This window comes from Neopelma chrysocephalum, unplaced genomic scaffold (genome assembly GCF_003984885.1).
Source record: "Neopelma chrysocephalum unplaced genomic scaffold, ASM398488v2 Primary Assembly neopelma1_76, whole genome shotgun sequence".
Classification (NCBI taxonomy): Eukaryota; Metazoa; Chordata; class Aves; order Passeriformes; family Pipridae; genus Neopelma; species Neopelma chrysocephalum.
Window position 1 is genome coordinate 7,668,498 of NW_020897737.1, and position 19,548 is coordinate 7,688,045.

General features: G+C 40.4%; 1 protein-coding gene across 3 annotated transcripts in view; it reads left to right on the forward strand.

Annotated features, from left to right (window-relative positions):
* Positions 1–8,497: 8,497 nt before the first annotated feature.
* The window catches only part of GK (glycerol kinase), a 33,506-nt gene continuing 22,455 nt past the window's right edge, over positions 8,498–19,548 (forward strand). For all 3 annotated transcript variants that reach the window (XM_027689237.1, XM_027689239.1, XM_027689238.1), the window contains exons 1-5: positions 8,498–8,635; positions 16,659–16,732; positions 17,370–17,476; positions 18,039–18,116; positions 19,055–19,134. In XM_027689237.1, coding sequence (XP_027545038.1) covers positions 8,558–8,635; positions 16,659–16,732; positions 17,370–17,476; positions 18,039–18,116; positions 19,055–19,134 — 417 coding nt within the window. In that variant the 5' untranslated portion in view covers positions 8,498–8,557. The remainder of the gene's footprint in view (positions 8,636–16,658; positions 16,733–17,369; positions 17,477–18,038; positions 18,117–19,054; positions 19,135–19,548) is intronic.

The window sequence follows — 19,548 nt, forward strand, 5'->3', positions numbered from 1 at the left end:
CTAAGTAATGCTTAGGATATGTGGCCTCAGCAGATGCTCGGAAAATATATAATAAATTATCAAAATGTCAATTTCAATCTTTGAAGATTAGTCCACATATCCACTTTCTCTTTAGGTGACCGGGCTTTTTGCCTTAATGATATCTACTAGATATGTCTCAATTCTCTCACATTCTCCTCAGGATATTCTAGAGGGTTTTTCACTTTACACAGTTATTCTTCAGTACTGGAGAGCCCTTTTCTCTTGGGCAGCTTCACTGATAGCTTCATGGATAGCTTGGTTACCTTTCTCCCTTTGTTTTTCTTGTAGTTTATTTTAGTTCATTATATCTGAGAGCTTCTTTTTCTAAAGCTGAGTTATTACCTTCTTTCCCCATGAGCATAGCTTTCAAGTTCTGCTTTGGCAATCACAGAACGAAACACATGTAATATCATCCAGATTCATTTTAAATCCAATTCAGTTCCCAATACAAACACATCAACGCATCTTTTATGAGGTTTGGAAAGATTGGTGTTCATTTTAGTGTCCCCGGTGAGGTATAATTGCCAGCTTAGAGAGCAAATGAGTTTTCTGACTCAAGAAACTTGTGCATTACACATGTCTGTCTCTACTTCTTTGAACCTAAAACACTTCAAAATAGAGAGCGCAAGCTTCAGGAATAGCTCCTGCTGGTGTGTTTCATCACATCAGTGTCAGAAAGGATCTGTTACTCTGGATTAAGTCCTTTGACACTTCAGTCACTGGAAATATCACTTGAACTGAGGCCTCCTCATCTGACATCCAGAATAATTTACCTATAAATCAGGCTTTGCTGGACTCTTCTTACCTTTTCAGTGATCTTCTACAGAATTAGTGAACTGTAAATATCAAGTCCTCACTGGGACTGCAGAGTTGTCTTTTAAACATCTGTCCTTTTATTTAGGGAAATATCTAGATAACTCAAAAATACATAAAAAATATTAAAAACAGGAGAAAATTTTTAATCTAGCAGCAACTCTTAAGTCTGGGTTATCAAACTACCAAATCAAGCTTTTCTCCTAGGTCTTCCTGCCTTTATTTTGAACCATCTGTGTCGGTTATATATCTGTTAACTATTAATCTAGGAGCAATTTCTACCTATTCCTCAACTGCTAAAAACTAACACAAAGTTAAAAACTGAAGCAAAGGCATGTCCCATGCTCCTCTTCTGCCAAGAAATTCCTTGGCACTGAAATCAAAGGGATTTGCATTACTTCTGAGTCCTCGACAACCTGGGTGTGGAAGTAACCGTTGCAGTCATCAGCAGTTCCACTTGCAATGTAGGTGACATTTAGGCACTTACAGAAGACCATTTTAGCAAGCCGTTTTTTCTGACAGAGTTTCCCACGTTTCATGTTTCTGGGTAAGAATGTAGCCACATGAGCTAGCAGATTAGCTGAAATTGTAAGCTTTCCTAGCACTGTACCCCTTGGTTGTCCATCTTTTTATATTTGAAAACTCAGATGCTCTCTGATACCCTTCTTTATAGCTGACACCCAGCCCTACAGAGATATTTTTGCTTTGAGTATTTAGGGCAAAGGTGACTGACATCAATGAATGACTGTCTCAGAACGACCTCAGAATGTTTCCATCTTCAAAGTCTATAGGAAGGCTCCCTGTAGATTCTTTATTAAACCACTACAGACTAGGAAGCACTACAAAACTGATACAGCATTTGGAAACCATGCAGTTTGTGACAGCAGTCCTGAGGTCATTCTTTGCTTGAAGCACTTTTATTGTTTCAGATTCTGCTTGGAGACACGCCACATGGAAACTGGCAAGCAGTCCTTCTGAAGGAAGGCAAGAGTTTTTTAGCTGCAGCTTACACTTCTTGAGAAACATCAAGTACACTAGTACACTGTCTTCATGCTCCCTCTGTCTCTGCTTAGATTACAAATGCAGAGGAACTGAAAGCATGTGGCTGATGTCAACCTACAGACTTGTCATGGAGTTGAAAGGAGTAGAGCTGGAGCATGGCTACAGGTACTCCAGACCGAGTGCTTGTTGCACTTACCCTCAAGAAAAGTCACAGACCCACAGAACCACATAGGCTTGAAGGAACCCCTGGAAGCCAGCTGGTCCTACCTCCTGTCCAAACAGAAACAGCTAGAGCAGGTTGGTCAGACCTTGTCCAGTTGCATTTTGAGTACCTGAAGGACGGAGACTTTACAGCCTCTCTGGGCAACTGCTCCACTCTTTGACAACTCTTACTGTGAGGGGAAAAAAATAGATAAAAAAAAGTTCCTTATTTCTAGCCATCCCTTACATCTAAACAGAATACTTGTGTCTTCCCTCCTGTCATGTCACCACGCATCTTCAAGAGATTGGATCCATCAATTTCCTCCATACTTTTCCACAAGGTAAAGTTATAGGCAGCAGTAAGATGTTCCCTAGGCTTTCCCTTCCTAGAGCTGAGCAAACACAGCTTTCTCTCAAATGCTCTTTGTACATTATCTACTAGTCCCAAGAAACTCCAGCTGCTGGTAACTAACATCATTTTGCCTTACAATATAATCAGAGCATAAAGAATCTCCAGAAGACCTCAATGTAGCTGAGCTTTCCCGTCAGTTTTATGAGAGATACACAAGTTTTATGATCTAAAACTGAAAATGTTTTAAAGTTACACATAGCAATGTCTCAAAGTTGTTCTCAAAAGGAAACAGTATAGTCCAGTCTTCATGATAATAATGTCCATTAACATCTCCAGAATTTCCCAATGGACAGCTAACATTTCATTTGATGATATGGAGGCTGAAGGTCTCTGAGCAACTGAGGCAATCTAAGAGGTTGCAGCTGGTAAATGTTTCGTGCTGTCCCTAGTCTTCTCCACATCATCTCCTTACTTATTCTTAACCTTTCCCATGCTCCTTGCTGTGGAAAGCTCTGCTTTTGCACCAGCTCTGGCACTCATTACAGTAAGTGAGTCAATTCAGCTTCTTGGCAGAGAACAATCCACTTTTATTTTGTCTGGGTATGTTTTCTGCCATATTAATGAGCTCAGACAACTCAGGAAAGGATCCAATAAAAACCAGACCCATTGCACAATAAGTAGAAACTCTGCATGGCCAGGATCGGGATGGTAGTGGTAAAAACATCATCTTTTAGGACCTATGGGTGGCTAGATCAACTTACCCTGTGGAATCCTGCCTCTGTCAGTCATTATCACTTTATTTAGTCCTGTGCTCTCTGAGGGCAACAGGAATGCAGTTACTGATTCCTGAGGAAGGCAGTGGCCAGGGAAAGCAGTGCCTTTGGACCCGAGAGAAAGTTGTACTTTACCTCTGCTCTCCTAAGGACTTGCTACGTGACCACTGACCTGTAATTTAGCTGCTCTGAGCCTTTCTCCATATCTGAGAAAAAACGCCAGAGGAATTACACTTTCACAAAAGGTTTTGTAGAGATAATACATCAAAAAGTTTTGAAGTTCATAGGCAAAGTATGGATCCTGGGGGCATCTAATTACTAGAGTATATGACTAGAGCACTATATAATAATCAGTACTAAATTCTCAATGCCCTTTCTGAGGATGTTGCACAACAATTCAGCATGCAATGACCAAACTGAAACAGAAAACTGAAAAGATGGGAAATATTTTCTTTACTAAATATGTATTTCCCTTAATATACTAAAAGATATTTCTACATATAGCATATATATTTGACAGTATGTTTTAATACACACTATCCTTCTGTATTCTCTGTGGACATATGGCACCTGTCACTTAAAACTTTATTTTCTCCTGCTTTGTTTTAGTTCTTCTGCATGATGTAAGGTCACAGGCTAGTGCAGGATTAAGAGAATATTTTTTAACCCAGTTTAGCAACAGTCCCACGGTTTTAATACAATTCCACTGCTGCATCTTGGTTTTAATATCTACACCACATATGAAAACGAGCCTGGAGTGTATATCACTAAATTTCCAATCCTGAGCTAGGAGGCAAAAGTGTCAAATATCAGGATTTAGAGCGATTCACATTTTTTTCTAATCCTACTATCACACATAGCAATATCACTTAGGCTTATTTTTTGAAATATCCACCATTCAGTGCAAAAAAAAAAGATGCATGAAAAAATGCCCTGTATGAGCAGCAGTTGCATTGCTTCTGCTAACTTGAAGGCTAAAGTAAAGAACAGAATGAACCTATGAGAACTAGCCCTATCATCAGTTTATGTAGCAAGAATTAGGTTAACTCATTTGACAAAAATAAGTAAAAAAAAAAAGCTGGTAAAATACAGCTGTTATGAAACCTGCAGAAAACTAACTCATTTTTAATGTGTCCCTTCAATCATAGAATCATAGATTATGTTGAGTTGGAAGGGATCCATCAGGATCATTGAGTCCAGCTCCTGGCCCTGCACAGGACATCCCAAGAATCACATCATGTGCCTGAGAGCATTGTCCAAATGCTTCTTCAACGAAGAGTAAAGTTTCAGGAGTAAATTTTGCAGTAAGTTGTCATAATTTTTTATGGAAGGTAAATGACCAAGTATGTCAGAGTTAAGGATTTTGAAACACGGAGTATCTACTATACCACTAATGAATATTTCTCTGAATTATTAATTTTAGTTCCCAAGAACATTTACTTTATCTATGCAAAATTCTTTTGTGTTTTTTTTTTCCTGATTTCCTCATGTTGATTTGAATAATAGGGCTTTGAGAAATCTGGTCTAGTGAAAGGTGTCCCTGCCCATGGAAGGGAGATTGGAATGAGATGATCTTTGATGTCCCTTCCAACCCTAGCCATTCTGTGATTCTATGACTCACGTAATGACTTATTGGCTTAATAACTACTTTTCAAAGCACTTAGTAGTAGTCATCTTCAAACTGTGAATTTATTTTATCTAAATTTTATTTTTGTCCACCAGAAAGACAGCAACTGTCTCAGGGTTCAAACAGTGTGAGAGTGATTCTAAATATAAAGTGTCATTCAGGGAAAACTATTGTCTAATATCAGGTCAGAAGTAAAATACATCCTGCGAGGCATTCATTGCATCACTGCAGTCATGGCTTCACAATAAAACCGTTCTTGCCAAATGGTAACAGAGTACTGCCTGTGGACACCTTCCAAAACAAACGTAGGAGACAGGATGTAGAATTGTTCACTCGAATCACCCCACCCCCCTCTGGATGTACAAAAAAGTTCCCTCCATACGGTGCTGCAGACAACCTATATAAATGTGAGGACACTGGCAGCCAAGGTCACGACCTGTTGGTGCTGAGCCAGAGAGATGGAGTTTACCCACATTGCTGGGATACGCACTCTCACACATACCATCCAACTTCCCAGTAGGCAAAAGGGTGCATGTGACAGCGTGACTCATTACCGTGACACAATGTACACTTTACAACTACACCTGTTCCAGGCCTTCCACTCTTCCTGAGGGAACGCAAAGATCAGACGTGTAAGGAAGAGCAGGATTTTACAGCTGAGTCCCCTCTGTCACTACGAGGCAGAAGGGGAAAGACATGGACCTCTGGCATCCAGTCCTTAATTCACACTGTATCACATGCTTGGAGTAGCCTGACACAGTCACACTCTGTCCTTAACCTGAGGTCAATAAAGAAGAATCAGCCAGAAAGAGCAGAATGTAATTGCCAACTTTCCTTCATTCTGCTGAGATTACAGAAGAAAATCAAACCGAAACTAAAAAGCCCAAACCCAAAGTAAACAACTGCGTTTATGTGCTATTGAAACCAGTTCTTTAGGAAATAAATTCTGCTGCCTCTTAAAAATGCACTGCAAGTATTTATGTGCTTAATGAATGTATTTCAAGTGTGTTCACTACCTTATAAATATTAAAAACCCCAAACCTGTTGGGCTGTATTCAGAGGTGGAAAAACCTTCCATTTGAGCTCAGTTTAGAGAACAAAAGGTCAAAAAGCTGCATGTGCAACAAGAGTACCATTTGCAGGAAGATGCATTGCATAGGCAGTTGAAAACAAGCAACTTCTTCATAAATGTAACATTTTGGGGAACTGAATTCAACTTTCTTATAATTAAGTTCTCCAAAATCAATAGGAGCCCTCATTATTTCTGCCTGGCTGGATATTGTCATAGTAGGTATATCTAACTTCCAAAATCACTCCTTCTGTCATGAATAATATATACAAGGCTCCCAACTAGCACTTAAACTTTATTTTCCTTTTTTCCCCCCTATTTCATGCATTCTTCAGCAGGAGAATAGAATAGTTAACAACTTAAGATGTATTGTGTAGACTTGCCTCAGTGAAATCTGAGTCAGAAGCAGAAGAAATTAGTCCACACAGATTATCCATGCTCCTTCCTTTAAAGGAAGCTAATCCCTTTAAAACTGTCTCAGCCGAGTGTGGCCTCACATCTCTTACTGTAAAGGTACAGCCGCAGCTCCACCCTTCCTTGCCCTGCAGGCAGCTTCCCTAGGACAGTGCCCACTATCCGTACTATCCGTACTCTGCAAATAGTAACGCTCATGTATTGTACAATAAATACCACAGGAAAAAAATGTTCCATTCAAACACTGAGTAGGAATGTAAAAGAAGAGAGAGCACACTTGTTGAATGACCTAGGAAGAATAAGCTATTCTCCCTGACTCTGTATTTTCTAGTGTCAAATTAAATAATTTCCCCCTTGTGCCTGATTTACTTGCATGTCTATGGCAGGTTAAAGAAATATCAGAGGTTATTGCTGCCAACCCTTCTGTTCCTTGTTAGGTACACAGGCATTGCTAACGAACACCTAAGGAAATGGTAGATCTGCACCTCCTAGAAAATCTCTGTAACTCGGTGATCCTTATAAACTGTACATAGGCGCAGTAGTATTTCATGTTTTGCATAAATATCAGTCAAATTCCTTCCTCCCTTTCTGGATCCTGAGAGAGTTCAACCTTTGTTGGAAATAGTCACATCTTATCTTAAGTTAAAATACACTCAGAACAAAATACTTCAGTTTTTAAAAGATACAAAAGAAATAACACAAACCCCACACTTTTCCTATGAATTATACTGATTAATTCAGATATAACTAAGATTCCATGGAATTCATTCCTTGAATTGCTCATCTACATGGAGATCCTGTAGCCTTGCATGAGCTTTCCTAGCGACCTGCAGCTGTTGCCAGTGGCATTAGAGTAGAAGTTCCATGTAGCATACACCATGAGAAATGAGGAAAGTTGAGGGGGATAGGGGGGAAGTCAGGCAGGATCACTATAGTCTTCTAGTACAAACTGCTATGGATCCTTCTCTAAGGTTTGCAGCACACTCCTGAGCAAATTTATCTCTGAAGTATAGCTAAGTTCCAAGGCAAAATCAGTCTTGGCTATAAAATTTAAGAATAATAGAGAATCCTTCATAATATTTGGTAAGTGGTTCCAATGTTTCATTACTCTCAGTCTTGAAAATGTGCATTTTACCACTAAACTGTACTTGTTTCATATTAGATTTTGTAATTATGGGCTGCAATGAAATCTCCTGCTATTACACATTAGTGGTTAGTGCTGTTCACATCCCTGCCAAGGCTTTTAAGTGCCAGCTGAAGCACTAACAAACAAAACAAGGAAACGTCGGAAGAGCCGGGTAAGATGTCACGCAGAGCATTCCCGAGTGGCAGCAACCAGATTTTGCTTATCAGGGAGTAACAGCGGCAAAACACCCTGAGTTTGGACACAGACCAGTAACGGGGAGTCACAACGCAGGTAAATCAGTTTAATGGTGTCTGTGGGGGCTGATTTGATGGTGTTCGTGGGGGCTGATTTACTGGCACTGTGTGTCAGTGGCAACTTTTCGTGTGTTCCAGTCAACGTTGTTGGCTTTTGCAATTCCATCACGGGTCTTGCAACACCAGACGTTTTTCCTGAAGTGTGAGTTACCAGCAGGTACGCAAGGTAGGGAGACGCAAGGTAGAGATTCCATTTTATTAAGTCAATCAGTATTTCTGCGCAACGCAGGGCAAAGCTTCAAGAGATGAAAAGCCGCTTTGGGGCTGTATCATAGATACAAATATCATATCTCGGCCAATGCCGAGGTCACTCAGTTTTGCAGCCGGGCTTGGTGTGTCCCGAGCGGGATCCCGCCTCAGAGAGAGAGGGGGTTATTCCGATTACGAGAGAAACAGGTTTCGCTCTGGGGAACGACACCTCAGGGCACAAGTGACCCCAGGAGGGTGCCCGGGAGCTGGTTCAGCGGGATCCCCCGGGAGCCACTCGGTGCCCGCTCGAGAGCCGCCTCAGCCCTCCCGCCTCGCGCCAAGGGGCGCCGGGGCGGGGTTTAGGGGAGGGGGCTGAGGGCGTGACGCGCGCTGTGCGTCATGTGACACACCCCCTCGCGCGCCCCCGGCCCCGCCCCTCCCGCTCCGCCCCCGCCGCGCCCCGGGCTCTGATTGGCCGCGCGCCGACAATGCGCGCGGCAGCGCCCCCCGCCCCGCCCCCGCCGCCGGCTTCACCCGCCAGCCACGCGCCGCCGGCCGCGAGCTGTCCGCGCGGCGCCGGCGCGGCCGTTACGGGCGTTGAGCGACCGGCCCGGGGCAGCCGAGCGGGCACCGAGCGGGGGCGGGCGGGTTCGCTCATGGCCGCGACAGACCGGACAGCGCTGGGGCCGCTGGTGGGAGCCATCGATCAGGGCACCAGCTCCAGCCGCTTCCTGGTGAGCACAGCGCGGGGAGATCGGGGCGGCGCCGGAGGCAGGCAGCACCCCCCACACGGCCTGAGAGGGGGACCCGCGGCTCCTGCGCCTTCTCCCCCCTCCTCCCCGGCGGGGTCCTTGACCGTGCCCTTGGGGAAGGGCAGGGGGAGCGGGCCCGCAGGGCCGGGGTGCGCTGACCCGGCTCCTGCCTCTGTGCCGCCGGTGGCCCGGGGGTGCCGGAGCCGCCGGTGTTCCCGCCGGTGTCCCTGTGCCGCATTCCCGCCGGGAGTAGCGCCTGTCTCACGGAGCGCGGCCGGGAGCGGTCCCAGGGCGAGCCCCGGACCAGCGTTTCTGCTACTCCACCGGACCGCGAAATCCCGCTGCTCCGAGCAGGCTGCGCTTTAAATCTCTGCCGTTTTAAATCTGCGGGTCGGGTGTCTCGCCCTGAACGGAATCAAACGGACGTGGTCCTCAGGCATTAAAGAGGTAGATCCGTGCGAGTTCAGGGACTGTGATTAGCTGCTGTTCAAACAATGCAATGACTCCGCTGTGCTCCCCTCTAAAACCTACCCGGGCCTGCTGAGTGACTGCTGCGGTTCCAGCCCTCATGTCAGTGCATCCTGTGCCCTGTAGGTATTCAGGTGGCTGAACCTGCACACCTTGTGAAACACTGACTTGTTTAAACACTGGAGGAAGAGAGGTTTGTTTAAGGATGGAACAATTAATATATTAATCGTATATATAAGCCTTGAAGGATCTAGTTATTTGTGTATTATGCAATAGACTGTAACTAATGTTATTATATATGAAACGTATGATATAAACTTCCTGCTTGCAAATCTCTACAAATGCCCTGTCCCTTAGTCAGTAAGTCATGGTAATTTCACTTACTTGAATCCCACTGATAAATTCCTCCATGAAAGGGATAGAGATAATGACTAGATATAAAATGTTGTCAGATATGCACAGTATTGTATTGGGAAGTTGAATGTTTTGGTTTGCTTTCTTTCTTTTTCTTTTCTTTTTTTTTTTTTTTTTGGTGAAATGTTCTTTCATGAAGCAGGAGACTAGAATATCTTCTTGACCTGTGTTACCGTTATTACTCAATATCACGACCTTCATGGGATTGTCAAATGACAAAACACAGATCTGGGGGTGGAGAGAAACTCCAAACTGACAAATGACACCAGCAGGCTGTCCTGAATGCCAATCAGGAGTCCTTTTTGGGAACAAGTCTAAAGAAGTTCCCTGTAACACATGAAGATAAATTCTATCTGCTCTTACGTATACGCCAAGTTAACTTTTTTCTTATCTTGAAAGGATAACACGAGTAGAACTAAAAGAGACACTGCAAACTTTAAATTTTTATGCACGTGCTTTTTACAAGTTCCTCTTACAAGGAATTTCTTACACTAGACACATCCATTGATGGCTCGTACACAGTCAGGGGGGATTTTGTCTGTCTGCATGAGGTATGTTTCCTCTGTTCAAGGACTCAGGTGCTCCCTAATTTTTTCAAAAAGTGTAGTGTGTCTGTCACTCTTCAATTCTTCTTGTATTTTTCTCAGTTTCTCTCAACTCATGTCAAAATACAACATTATCTTAAACTTGGCAGTGTGATCATACTATTGTGATAATGAAGTTGTGTGGATTAGAGCAAATAAGATATGCGATCACTGAGTTAAATCAGAACATGGAGGAGAGGGAAAGAAGAGGGCAAAGTGCTCTGCTACAAGCAGGGATCTGCTACAAGCCACACTGGTCATGCAGATAACAAGTGTATCTAGAGAATTCTGTGCTGGAAAGGGACTGCTGCAGTTAGAAGAGAGACTTCGCTCTGAAATATTTTAAGCCAAAATGTAATGTAGTGTTGTATGCGCCTGAGTTGTTTCCTTGGCTCTCTTATTGCCTCTTGATCTTTTACCATTAGTTGTTTTGCTTGCCTTTCTCAGTGATCTCTCTACATTTTTTTTCCTATAGTGCTTCCAACAGTTTTTGTCTCCACCAAGTCACAAGCCAAAATCAAGTTGTTGTTTACTTTGACTATCTATTTTTTTAAGGTGGAAGACAGATGATTTTGACCAGGTTAAAGAGTTCTGGGTGAAAAACTGTCTGGTCCTATGAGGCCAAAGAGTAGTGTCAACAGTTCAGAGTCTAAATTTACAATTACTGGTGGCAGATTTACTAGTGGTGTCCCACAGCAGTCAGCAGTGAGGGCTGATACCCCACAGTATTTTCATCAACAGCTGTGGGGATGGATTCGAATGTCCTCTCAGATGGGGGCAACCAGTTGACTGGAATTCCAGTTGGAGAAGGGGTCTGGCAGAATCTTCGTAAAGTTCAACAAAGTTTAGCACTTGGCACAGAAGGCTAAGAAGCAGCTTGGTGAAAAAGGACGTGGATTCCTGCTGGACAGCAAGTTGAATATAAGTGACCAGTGCATCCTTGTGGTGGTGAAGATTAACCACAATAAGATAAGTGCAGAAAGTAATTATTGCCATCTGTGTGGCACCATGTCTGGTGTTGAACCCCCCAGAGGACAAGAGGGTTTGAAGAACTGGATTTCATTCAGGCAGAGAGTCACTAACACGAACACTGTGCTGCAACTTTCTTCACACGAGAGGCTAGGGGGTTGTCTGCACCTCTCCAGCCACAGTTTGTAGAGAACACAGAACCAGCCTTTTCTCAGACATGCATGGAAAAAGACAACAGGCGATGAACACAAGTTGCGACAAGTGAAGTTTCAAATAGATGTAAAGAAGAAATGTTTCACTACAAGGGCACAGAAAGTCTGTGGAATTTCCATCCTTGCAGATGCTCAACACCTCACGAGAAAAGGCCCAGAACAACGTGATCTTAAATTTAGTGAGCAGTGAGTTGAGCTAGATGACCTCCAGAGATTAGTTTCAGAACAAATTATTCTGTGTAGGGACACAAGTTTTCAGTCTGTTACGTGAATGAGGAGTCTGTGTGAGCACAAGTGATAAAGAAGCACCACAACTCAGGTGCATTTCTGTTACTATCACTCCTTATTTATCTTTGCCTCTCATGCAAAACACATGCAGTTTTAGTTTATGCTGTAGCTTTCCTTCAGGAACCCTATTTTGTATCTCTACTTTGATAAGCTACTTTTGCAAAATTAACTATGTAACTATTTTTGAGCTTGCAACTTTTCCGTTAAGTTGGGTTGAACCTGGATAACAGATTCAGAGTTACCAGGGAGAGCTCAGTGGTTCAAGTACCAGTGCAATTATTTAAGGCTCATTTTCTTAAAGATACAAAGCAGGAAAATAAATTGAGTAGGCTAAACAAGTGTACACAGAAGACTGAATTCTGGCTGAGATGTTTTGTCAAATATTTTCATCAAATACTTGCATTTCTCATGTTCCATTTTACATTATTCATGAATCATATAAAAATCCGCTATAACTTCTCTTGCAAAAGTCTAAGGCTCAATAGCTAATGGTGAGCTGAACCACTGTTTGATCTCTTGAAAAGCATTTGCTGGATAAAGTCTTTCTGGCATTTTATCCAGGAACAGCAAGAATTGAAATATACAGTGAAGTACCTGTACAGTACTAAGTTCTCAGTTTGTCAGGTAGACACAGAAAATTTTTTTCTCACCCTTGCAAAATATTTCTTTCTTGCTTTGTTTCATCTCCAGAGGAAGCATTCAAATAAAGATATATCACACTGCAAGCATTCTTTTCAATAAAGAAAAACTGATTTTAGGTAAGGAAGAGATTAGTACCCATTGAGCTTACCTTTCAGAGGGGAATTCATTTCACCTCTCTACTGAAGTAACATGACCTTTTGGGAAAAAGCAAAACTTGATTGCATAGCTAGCCAAGAAGGGTTAAAAATATTGCAAATACATTTTTTTCTCTAGCTCCTATCACTTAAAATGCAGTGCAGTTTTGCGCTTTAATCCCATAATCATAAGCAAGGGATGTCTGTTCGTCAGGAGTCTTCCAAGAAAGATGATTTCTAGGAGACTCATTAAACTGTACTTATTCATAAATTCTGACTGTCTGCATTCCTGGTTAAATGCTAAATAGAGAATTATTGTTTGTCTATCACCCTTACCCCAGCTGGGTTGATTTCAATGCAATTGCAGAACTCCAGTTCTGAGCTCGTTTGCCTGCAAAGCCATGGCTGTTCCAGCTTAACAGAAACTCATGAGGATACAGCACAGACTAACAAAAATAGCTTTTCTGTAGGCAGAGTTAGGTTACAAAAGTTGAGAGTCATGGAAAGTTACTTCTAAAATCTGTTTTCCATATTGTCTTTTTGGGTATGCAGCTTCTTGCATCACTTCTGTGAGCCTCGTATTTCTTTTCATTCTTTGAAAATTGTAATAATGGATTGATAATTTTTTTTCACTATGATAATAAAAACTGAATGTAATACATAATAATATGTAATACAAGTAACTGCACCCCTCATGTGATGTATTATATTAAAGATCCTATAAAGAGCTTGAATTAAGTGCTCAACCCTTGTGCTTGTCTGCTTGCTCACATACAGCATGGCTAAGTAGGTCTTTCTTCTCTCCAGTCTTAAGACTCAAGGCTCAAGCTCTAATTCTTTGTTGGGAGTAGAGGGTGGGTGTTATTTATGCCTTCTTTATTCTCTCACCAGATAATTTAGCACATATCTGGTGACTTTCACTTTCATCTCTGTTCAAGACAGCTCTACATGTCCAAATAGCGTAGATAATTCTTTCATGACTGCTGCTGATAAAATAAGGACAAAACTGACTTTGACTGCTTCCTCCACCCTACAAAATGCAAGAGATCAGTATCATAAACTTGAACCAGTTCTTAATCAATATGAAAGGAATGAAAGCCTCTACTCCCAACAAATTACAGAAAAACGCCATACCTGTTCCAAGAGGAATATATCTACCTTATCTGAATTATTCACAGAGTCACAGAATATACTGAGTTGGAAGGGACAAGGATCATCAAGTCCAGCTCTTAGCCCATCCCCAAGAGTCACACCATGTGCCTGAGAGTATTATCCAGATGCTTCTTGAACTCTGTCAGGCTTGATGCTGTGACCACTTCCCTGGGAAGCCTGTTCCAGTGCCCAACCACACTCTGGAGGAAGAACCTTTTTCTAATATCCAACCTAAACCTCCCCTGACACAACTTCAGGCCATTCCCTCAGGTCCTCTTACTGGTCACCACAGAGAAGAGATCAGTACCTGCCCCTCCTCTTCCCCTCATGAGGAAGTTGTAACTGCAATGTGGTCTCCCCTCAGTCTTCTCCAGGCTGAACAGACCAACTCACCTCATCTGCTCCTGGTACAGCATCCCCTCAAGGCCCTTCACCATCTTCGTTACCCTTCTTTGGACACTCTCTAACAGCTTAATATCTTTCTTATATTGTGGTGACCAAAGTTGCACACAATATCATACTTACTGTCACTTACTTCTCTATCTCACCAGTTGAAGAAAAACAGGGATTATATATGAGACTTTTTTTTTACAACAATTGTGGGGGTTTGGAGGGAGTGGGCAAGGAAGGCCGTGAGGTCCCATTTGCTGTATTTATTCCCTACTTTATTTATCATCCTTTATGTTTAAATTTAATGACTCTTTCATATTTGGCATCTTTTCACACATCAGAATTCTATTTATCAGTGTAGAATCATAGAATCATAGAATGATTTGGGTTGAAAGGGACCTTAAAGATCACCTAGTTCCACCTCACACCATGGGCAGGGACAGCTTCCACTAGACCAGGGCCCCACCCAACCTGGCCTTGAGCATGGATTGTTTCCTGCAAAATCCCTTCTCCTGAGGGAGTGTCTGCTGCTTTTGTTGAGAATGTCAGAAGCTTGTGGATTTGTTTGTAATGGATTAGGAAAGTGTGTTTACCTAGTTCTTCTCTATGGGCATGAAAAAATCTGTCCATTTTTAGTGTTATTGTTCTGTTGAGAATTTACTGCTGTCACAACTTATTGCTGTGTCTGTGTGTCTCACACTCCTGGTTCACTCATGACTTTTTCTAATTGATTCTGTATTTCCTGCTACCAGCAGGAATCCCTTGCAGTACCTTCTTTTTCAAGGAACACTGAATGATTAATGGTGAATGGTTGCTGAATGATATTTAACATTGTTAGTAGATCAGATACAGCTTCAATAGAAAGTCCTCTATCTTTCTTTATTCTAAAAACTTAGTGAATGTGAATATGCCTTTCATAGAAAGGCAATTTCAAGTAAAACCATCTTGCTGTACACATGCAAAACTTAACCTCTTCTATTAGATATGTTGTGTAGCATTTTAAGACCCGTATCCCATTTTGCAAGTTCCTTCCAAAGTATAGTACTGACAGAGCTTTCCCTTTTTTTTGCATACCTTCATGTCAAGCCTGAGCTGGTAGATGAAACACAGATAAGTAAATATAGCAAAAAGAATATGGTGGTGCTCTTTCTAAGTAATCTTTCCAACTGGTAGGAGAAAAGAACAATCATATACCTTTTCAAGACTTCTCTTCTGGGCAGTGGAGAGTGAAAATTAGCTTTCAGTGTTTTCCAGAGGTTGTGCTGTTTTCATCATCGAAGGTTTTCAAGACTTGCCTACGAGAAAAGCCCTTGAGCAACCTGGTCTAATCTCATAGCTGATCCTGCTTTGAGCAGGAGGTTGTACTAGAGATCTCTTGAGGTCCCTTTCACCCTGAATTATTCTGTGATTCTACTGTATAAGTAGAATGTTTCTAAATTTCAAAGTTTTACTCTAAAGATACACTTCAATGTTCCAAAGAAACTGGAGAATCAGAATTTCACCTCCTTTTTGTCAGAATTGTTCTAATAGTTTCAGAGTAAAGTGTACTGTCTAAATGTAATCAAGAGCTTATGGATTAAAAGCTCTAAGAGAAATTCCTAAAATCTGTGGAATGAGAAGAGAGCATTAACAAGGAAGTCTAGAAAAGATTAAGTTGTATCCTGGAGGGCGGATGGGTATAATTGAATTTTGTTTCTTTAGCATGTGAGTGGTTTCTAAATCTGGCTCACCTCTGCTTGTCATAAAAATTAATATGATGTCCTTCTGACATGTTCTGCAGTTCACCTGAACCTGTTGTTAGATTTTGCTTTCCAGGTCCCTGAACATTCTTCAAGCAAAAGGTTCTGCATGGTGCTCGTGAGAAAGAGCCCTTTACACAGAAATGTCATCATTGCCCACTCAGTTACTCTGGTTTACTCATTGTACAGTTGAGTTGGATGTTTTACCAGGTGTCATCTTAACTTGGCCACAGCAGAGATTCCTTTGGAAACAGGCCACTGATGGTTAATGAAGATTGTTGAGGATTCCACTTGACTTCCTACTGCAAGGCAGAACCTCTAACTTGTAATTCCTTAAGAACACCTGTTAAAATAGTCGTCATGATTCTCCACTCCGCTGGCTTTTGTTGTAGTATATCTAAATTTAAGTTACTTTTCTGCATGTTCTTCTCTTTTTTAATGTATTCTGTTGCTGCAGTGGCATTCTTTTCTTATCAGGTTGTTCATGAGCTCTGTACTTGTAGATTTGTTTGAGGTAAACTGGGTTCTGCCTGGATGCTTTTTCTCTCTTCACAGTTTGGTCCCTTCTGTGATTTCTCACAGATTCTCACTCTTCTTAAAAGTGAGCTAACCCAAGAAAACACATAGCTCTGGCATTAGAGTATCACAGCAGCAACTAAAGAAATGTTATTGCCAACAGCGAGGAGTATTTTACTGGGAGATATTCTAAAATGCATCATTAGTTTAATTTCTACAACCACCACAAGAAAAAATGTGATTCTTTCCCAATCCATCAAGAAAAAAAACCAGTTATAATTGACAGACTGACAGCAAAGTTTACCAAAATACTCTTTGCCTATCTTAATTGCAAAAATGCATATATCTGAACCCAGGTTGTATAGATATTGGGGTTGCTGATAGAAAATTACTATCCATTATCACAGCACTGTATTTGTTCAAAAGAATAAATGTTAATTGATTGTTGTTTAAACTTCTGTGTTCACAGAAAATTCCATTGTGTAATTTATTTGCAGGTTTTTAATGCAAAAACAGCAGAGCTCTTGAGTCACCATCAAGTTGAAATAACTCAAAAATTCCCTAAAGAAGGGTACGAATTTTTTTTGTTTTTTTGTTTGTGTAGAGCTTATGTATTTTTATCTATGAGTGATCAAAACTCAAGTTGATTAATAATTATTAAGAGCATAGTATCAGCCATAAAAGACTGTGTTGTAGGAAAAATGGCATAAAATAACTCACACTGGGTGTTCAGTATGTGCCTTGAGTTACAAAAAATAAAAATAGTGTTTTGCTCTGATCACTTGTTACTGTATTTAATGTCTAAACTTCAAAGTTTAAAACTAAAATTTAAATGAGACTTAACATCTCATTTAAGGTGGTCATTTTTACAATTTAATCGTAGTCTTCAGCTCAATCCATAGAAATATCTTAGTTTGTTTTCTGAATGGGTTTTTTTTTGGTTTATTTGTTCCTAATTGACCTACCATTTGCTGCCAATGCCCCCCCTGTGGAATAAAATGAAACAAAATTCTTTGTTTTCTGCAGATGCATTTTTGTGAAAATACAGCCTACAGTTTAAAAAGTGTTTGAAATTCCTTATACTTTTCCTAGATACGTAAAACATGTTTTGTAGTTATAATTGTATCAAAATGTTCAGCTTATTTTTCAGACTAGAATTTCTTTTTTTATGTAATTTTTTGCTAACTAGTGTTTACTGTTTGTTAAAGATGGGTGGAACAAGATCCAAAGGAAATATTAAACTCTGTCTTTGAATGTGTGGAGAAGACCTGTGAAAAACTGAAACAACTGAACATAGACATCTCTAACATAAAAGGTACTTAGGGGTAACTGAGGCCTTTAACATACTCGTGGTTGAGCAATTCAGATTCTCTAGTTTTTAAGTTAATAAATAGAAAGATTGCAGCATGTGCAGCCTCAAATAAAATGTTAAATTGGAGTTGAAAGAAGGTTTTTTGGGAGGAATAAGGAGAAAATAAGTGCCTTGTGTATATTAGCAATGCAGGCTTAACCTAATCTTGTAAAATCAAAGACAAGTGATAAATGAAGAAATTCTGAAATTTAATTTAGGACTTATTGGGAAAAGCTAGTTTTGCTGTCAGTGCTGTTGCTATCTCAGTTTGTGACAAAAAAAAAAAAGAGAGATTTAGAGCACATAGGTTAAGCAGCAAAAGTTGAAAGATGAGTTTTTAGAAGTAACATTTCTAGATTATAACATAAAGAAGTTGAAAGCTTCTTATTTCCCATTTACTTTCCTCTTCTCCTTACCTGTCCCTCTCTCCTCTCCACCTCTCCTTTCCGTCCCTCACGCCCCCCCCTCCCCAAAAGAGGAAATCAAACCTTCTGAAAAGGATACTTCTTTCTATTTTGTCCTGAAGCCATTGGAGTCACTAATCAGAGAGAAACGACAGTGGTTTGGGACAAGACAACTGGAGAACCTCTGTATAATGCTATTGGTAACTACTATCCTTTCTGAATATGTAATATTATAATACGAGCGTGTTGTGGAAAAAATACTTTCCGAGTTTCCTGTGCAGATCTCATTATGCCCTAGCCTACTAATTTCTTTGATTTTTTGATATCTGTGTCATAAGCTGTGTGTTTGTATACATACCAGTGCAGTTAAAAAAACCCTATTCCATGAAAATTCTAACTTAATAAATATCTCTATCGGTTTTCAAAAAACCCCCAGTGTTCCTGAGGGGCTCCTTGGTTCATTGCATGTAATGAAGTTCTGACTTGAGCATAATCACTTCCTTCGAAATTTTCAGAATGCTATTGATTTAACTATAAAGGAAAATCGTGTTAAGTGGGTTTAAAGAATCCTACTGATCAGATTTTGCGAGCTGAAAAATAGTAATTGTCTAGAATTGCTCTTTTAGGCCGTGTCAAGTGACAGATACAGTTTAGAATGGTACCACTGAAAAAACAGGACTCTTCTATATTCAAATATATGTAGTTAACAGCTTTATCTTAAGTCCAGCTATACCTTAATAACTGATATGGTCCTTTAGTTCAAAGTTTATACAGGAATAGTAAATAATCAACCTGCTATTTGTTTTTTAACCCCTTAGTTTAGTCACAGTCATCTGCTGCAAAGTAGTGTTAGTCATTTGCTTACACTCTGATCAAATATATATTCTATTATGTGAAAATTCTGTTTGATTTCTCAAATAATTTGTTCTTCTAAATCAAATGAGTTTACCTAACCATTTTTAATTTTTACAACAGTCATTTAAAATACACTGGCAATACAATATTCTTTCAACTACATGAAAAAATAAAAATAGACAGAAATTTACTGGCAAGAGTTGTAATTCTGTAGAAGTAGCCTGTACATGTCACTTTTTGTGTATTAAATCTGTTGATCAGTTAATTTTATTCATGTTTTTAGTGTGGCTTGACCTGAGAACCCAGTCAACGGTTGAACGTCTTCTTAAAAGAATTCCAGGAAAAAACAAAGCCTTTTCTAAGGTAAGAGATATTCCAGAACATTTATCTGCTACAGTATATGATGTTTTGGATATATATATTTAAAATTCCCCAAAACAAAATAAGTCAGTTGTAGCTTCTAGTCCCTTCTTATCTTGCCAAGTAATAAAAAAATGTACATAATACACTGATCTCAGACTAGAAAATGTTTCATTTCCTAAAAATAAGTGATTAACGCTTCTTACACATTTCACTAGAGAAGTTAAATGAGTAATAGTGAGACTCAATCATGTGCTATCTACCCAATGATAAGTAAACATCACACACAAAAATTAAGATCATGTAGAAAAAACTGCTTGGGAAATAATTTATTGATGTGAAATTAATTATCCATTCTCATCTTATGCCTTAATATTGAAATCAATTGCAGCCAATCTGATAACTGGGAAGACAGTT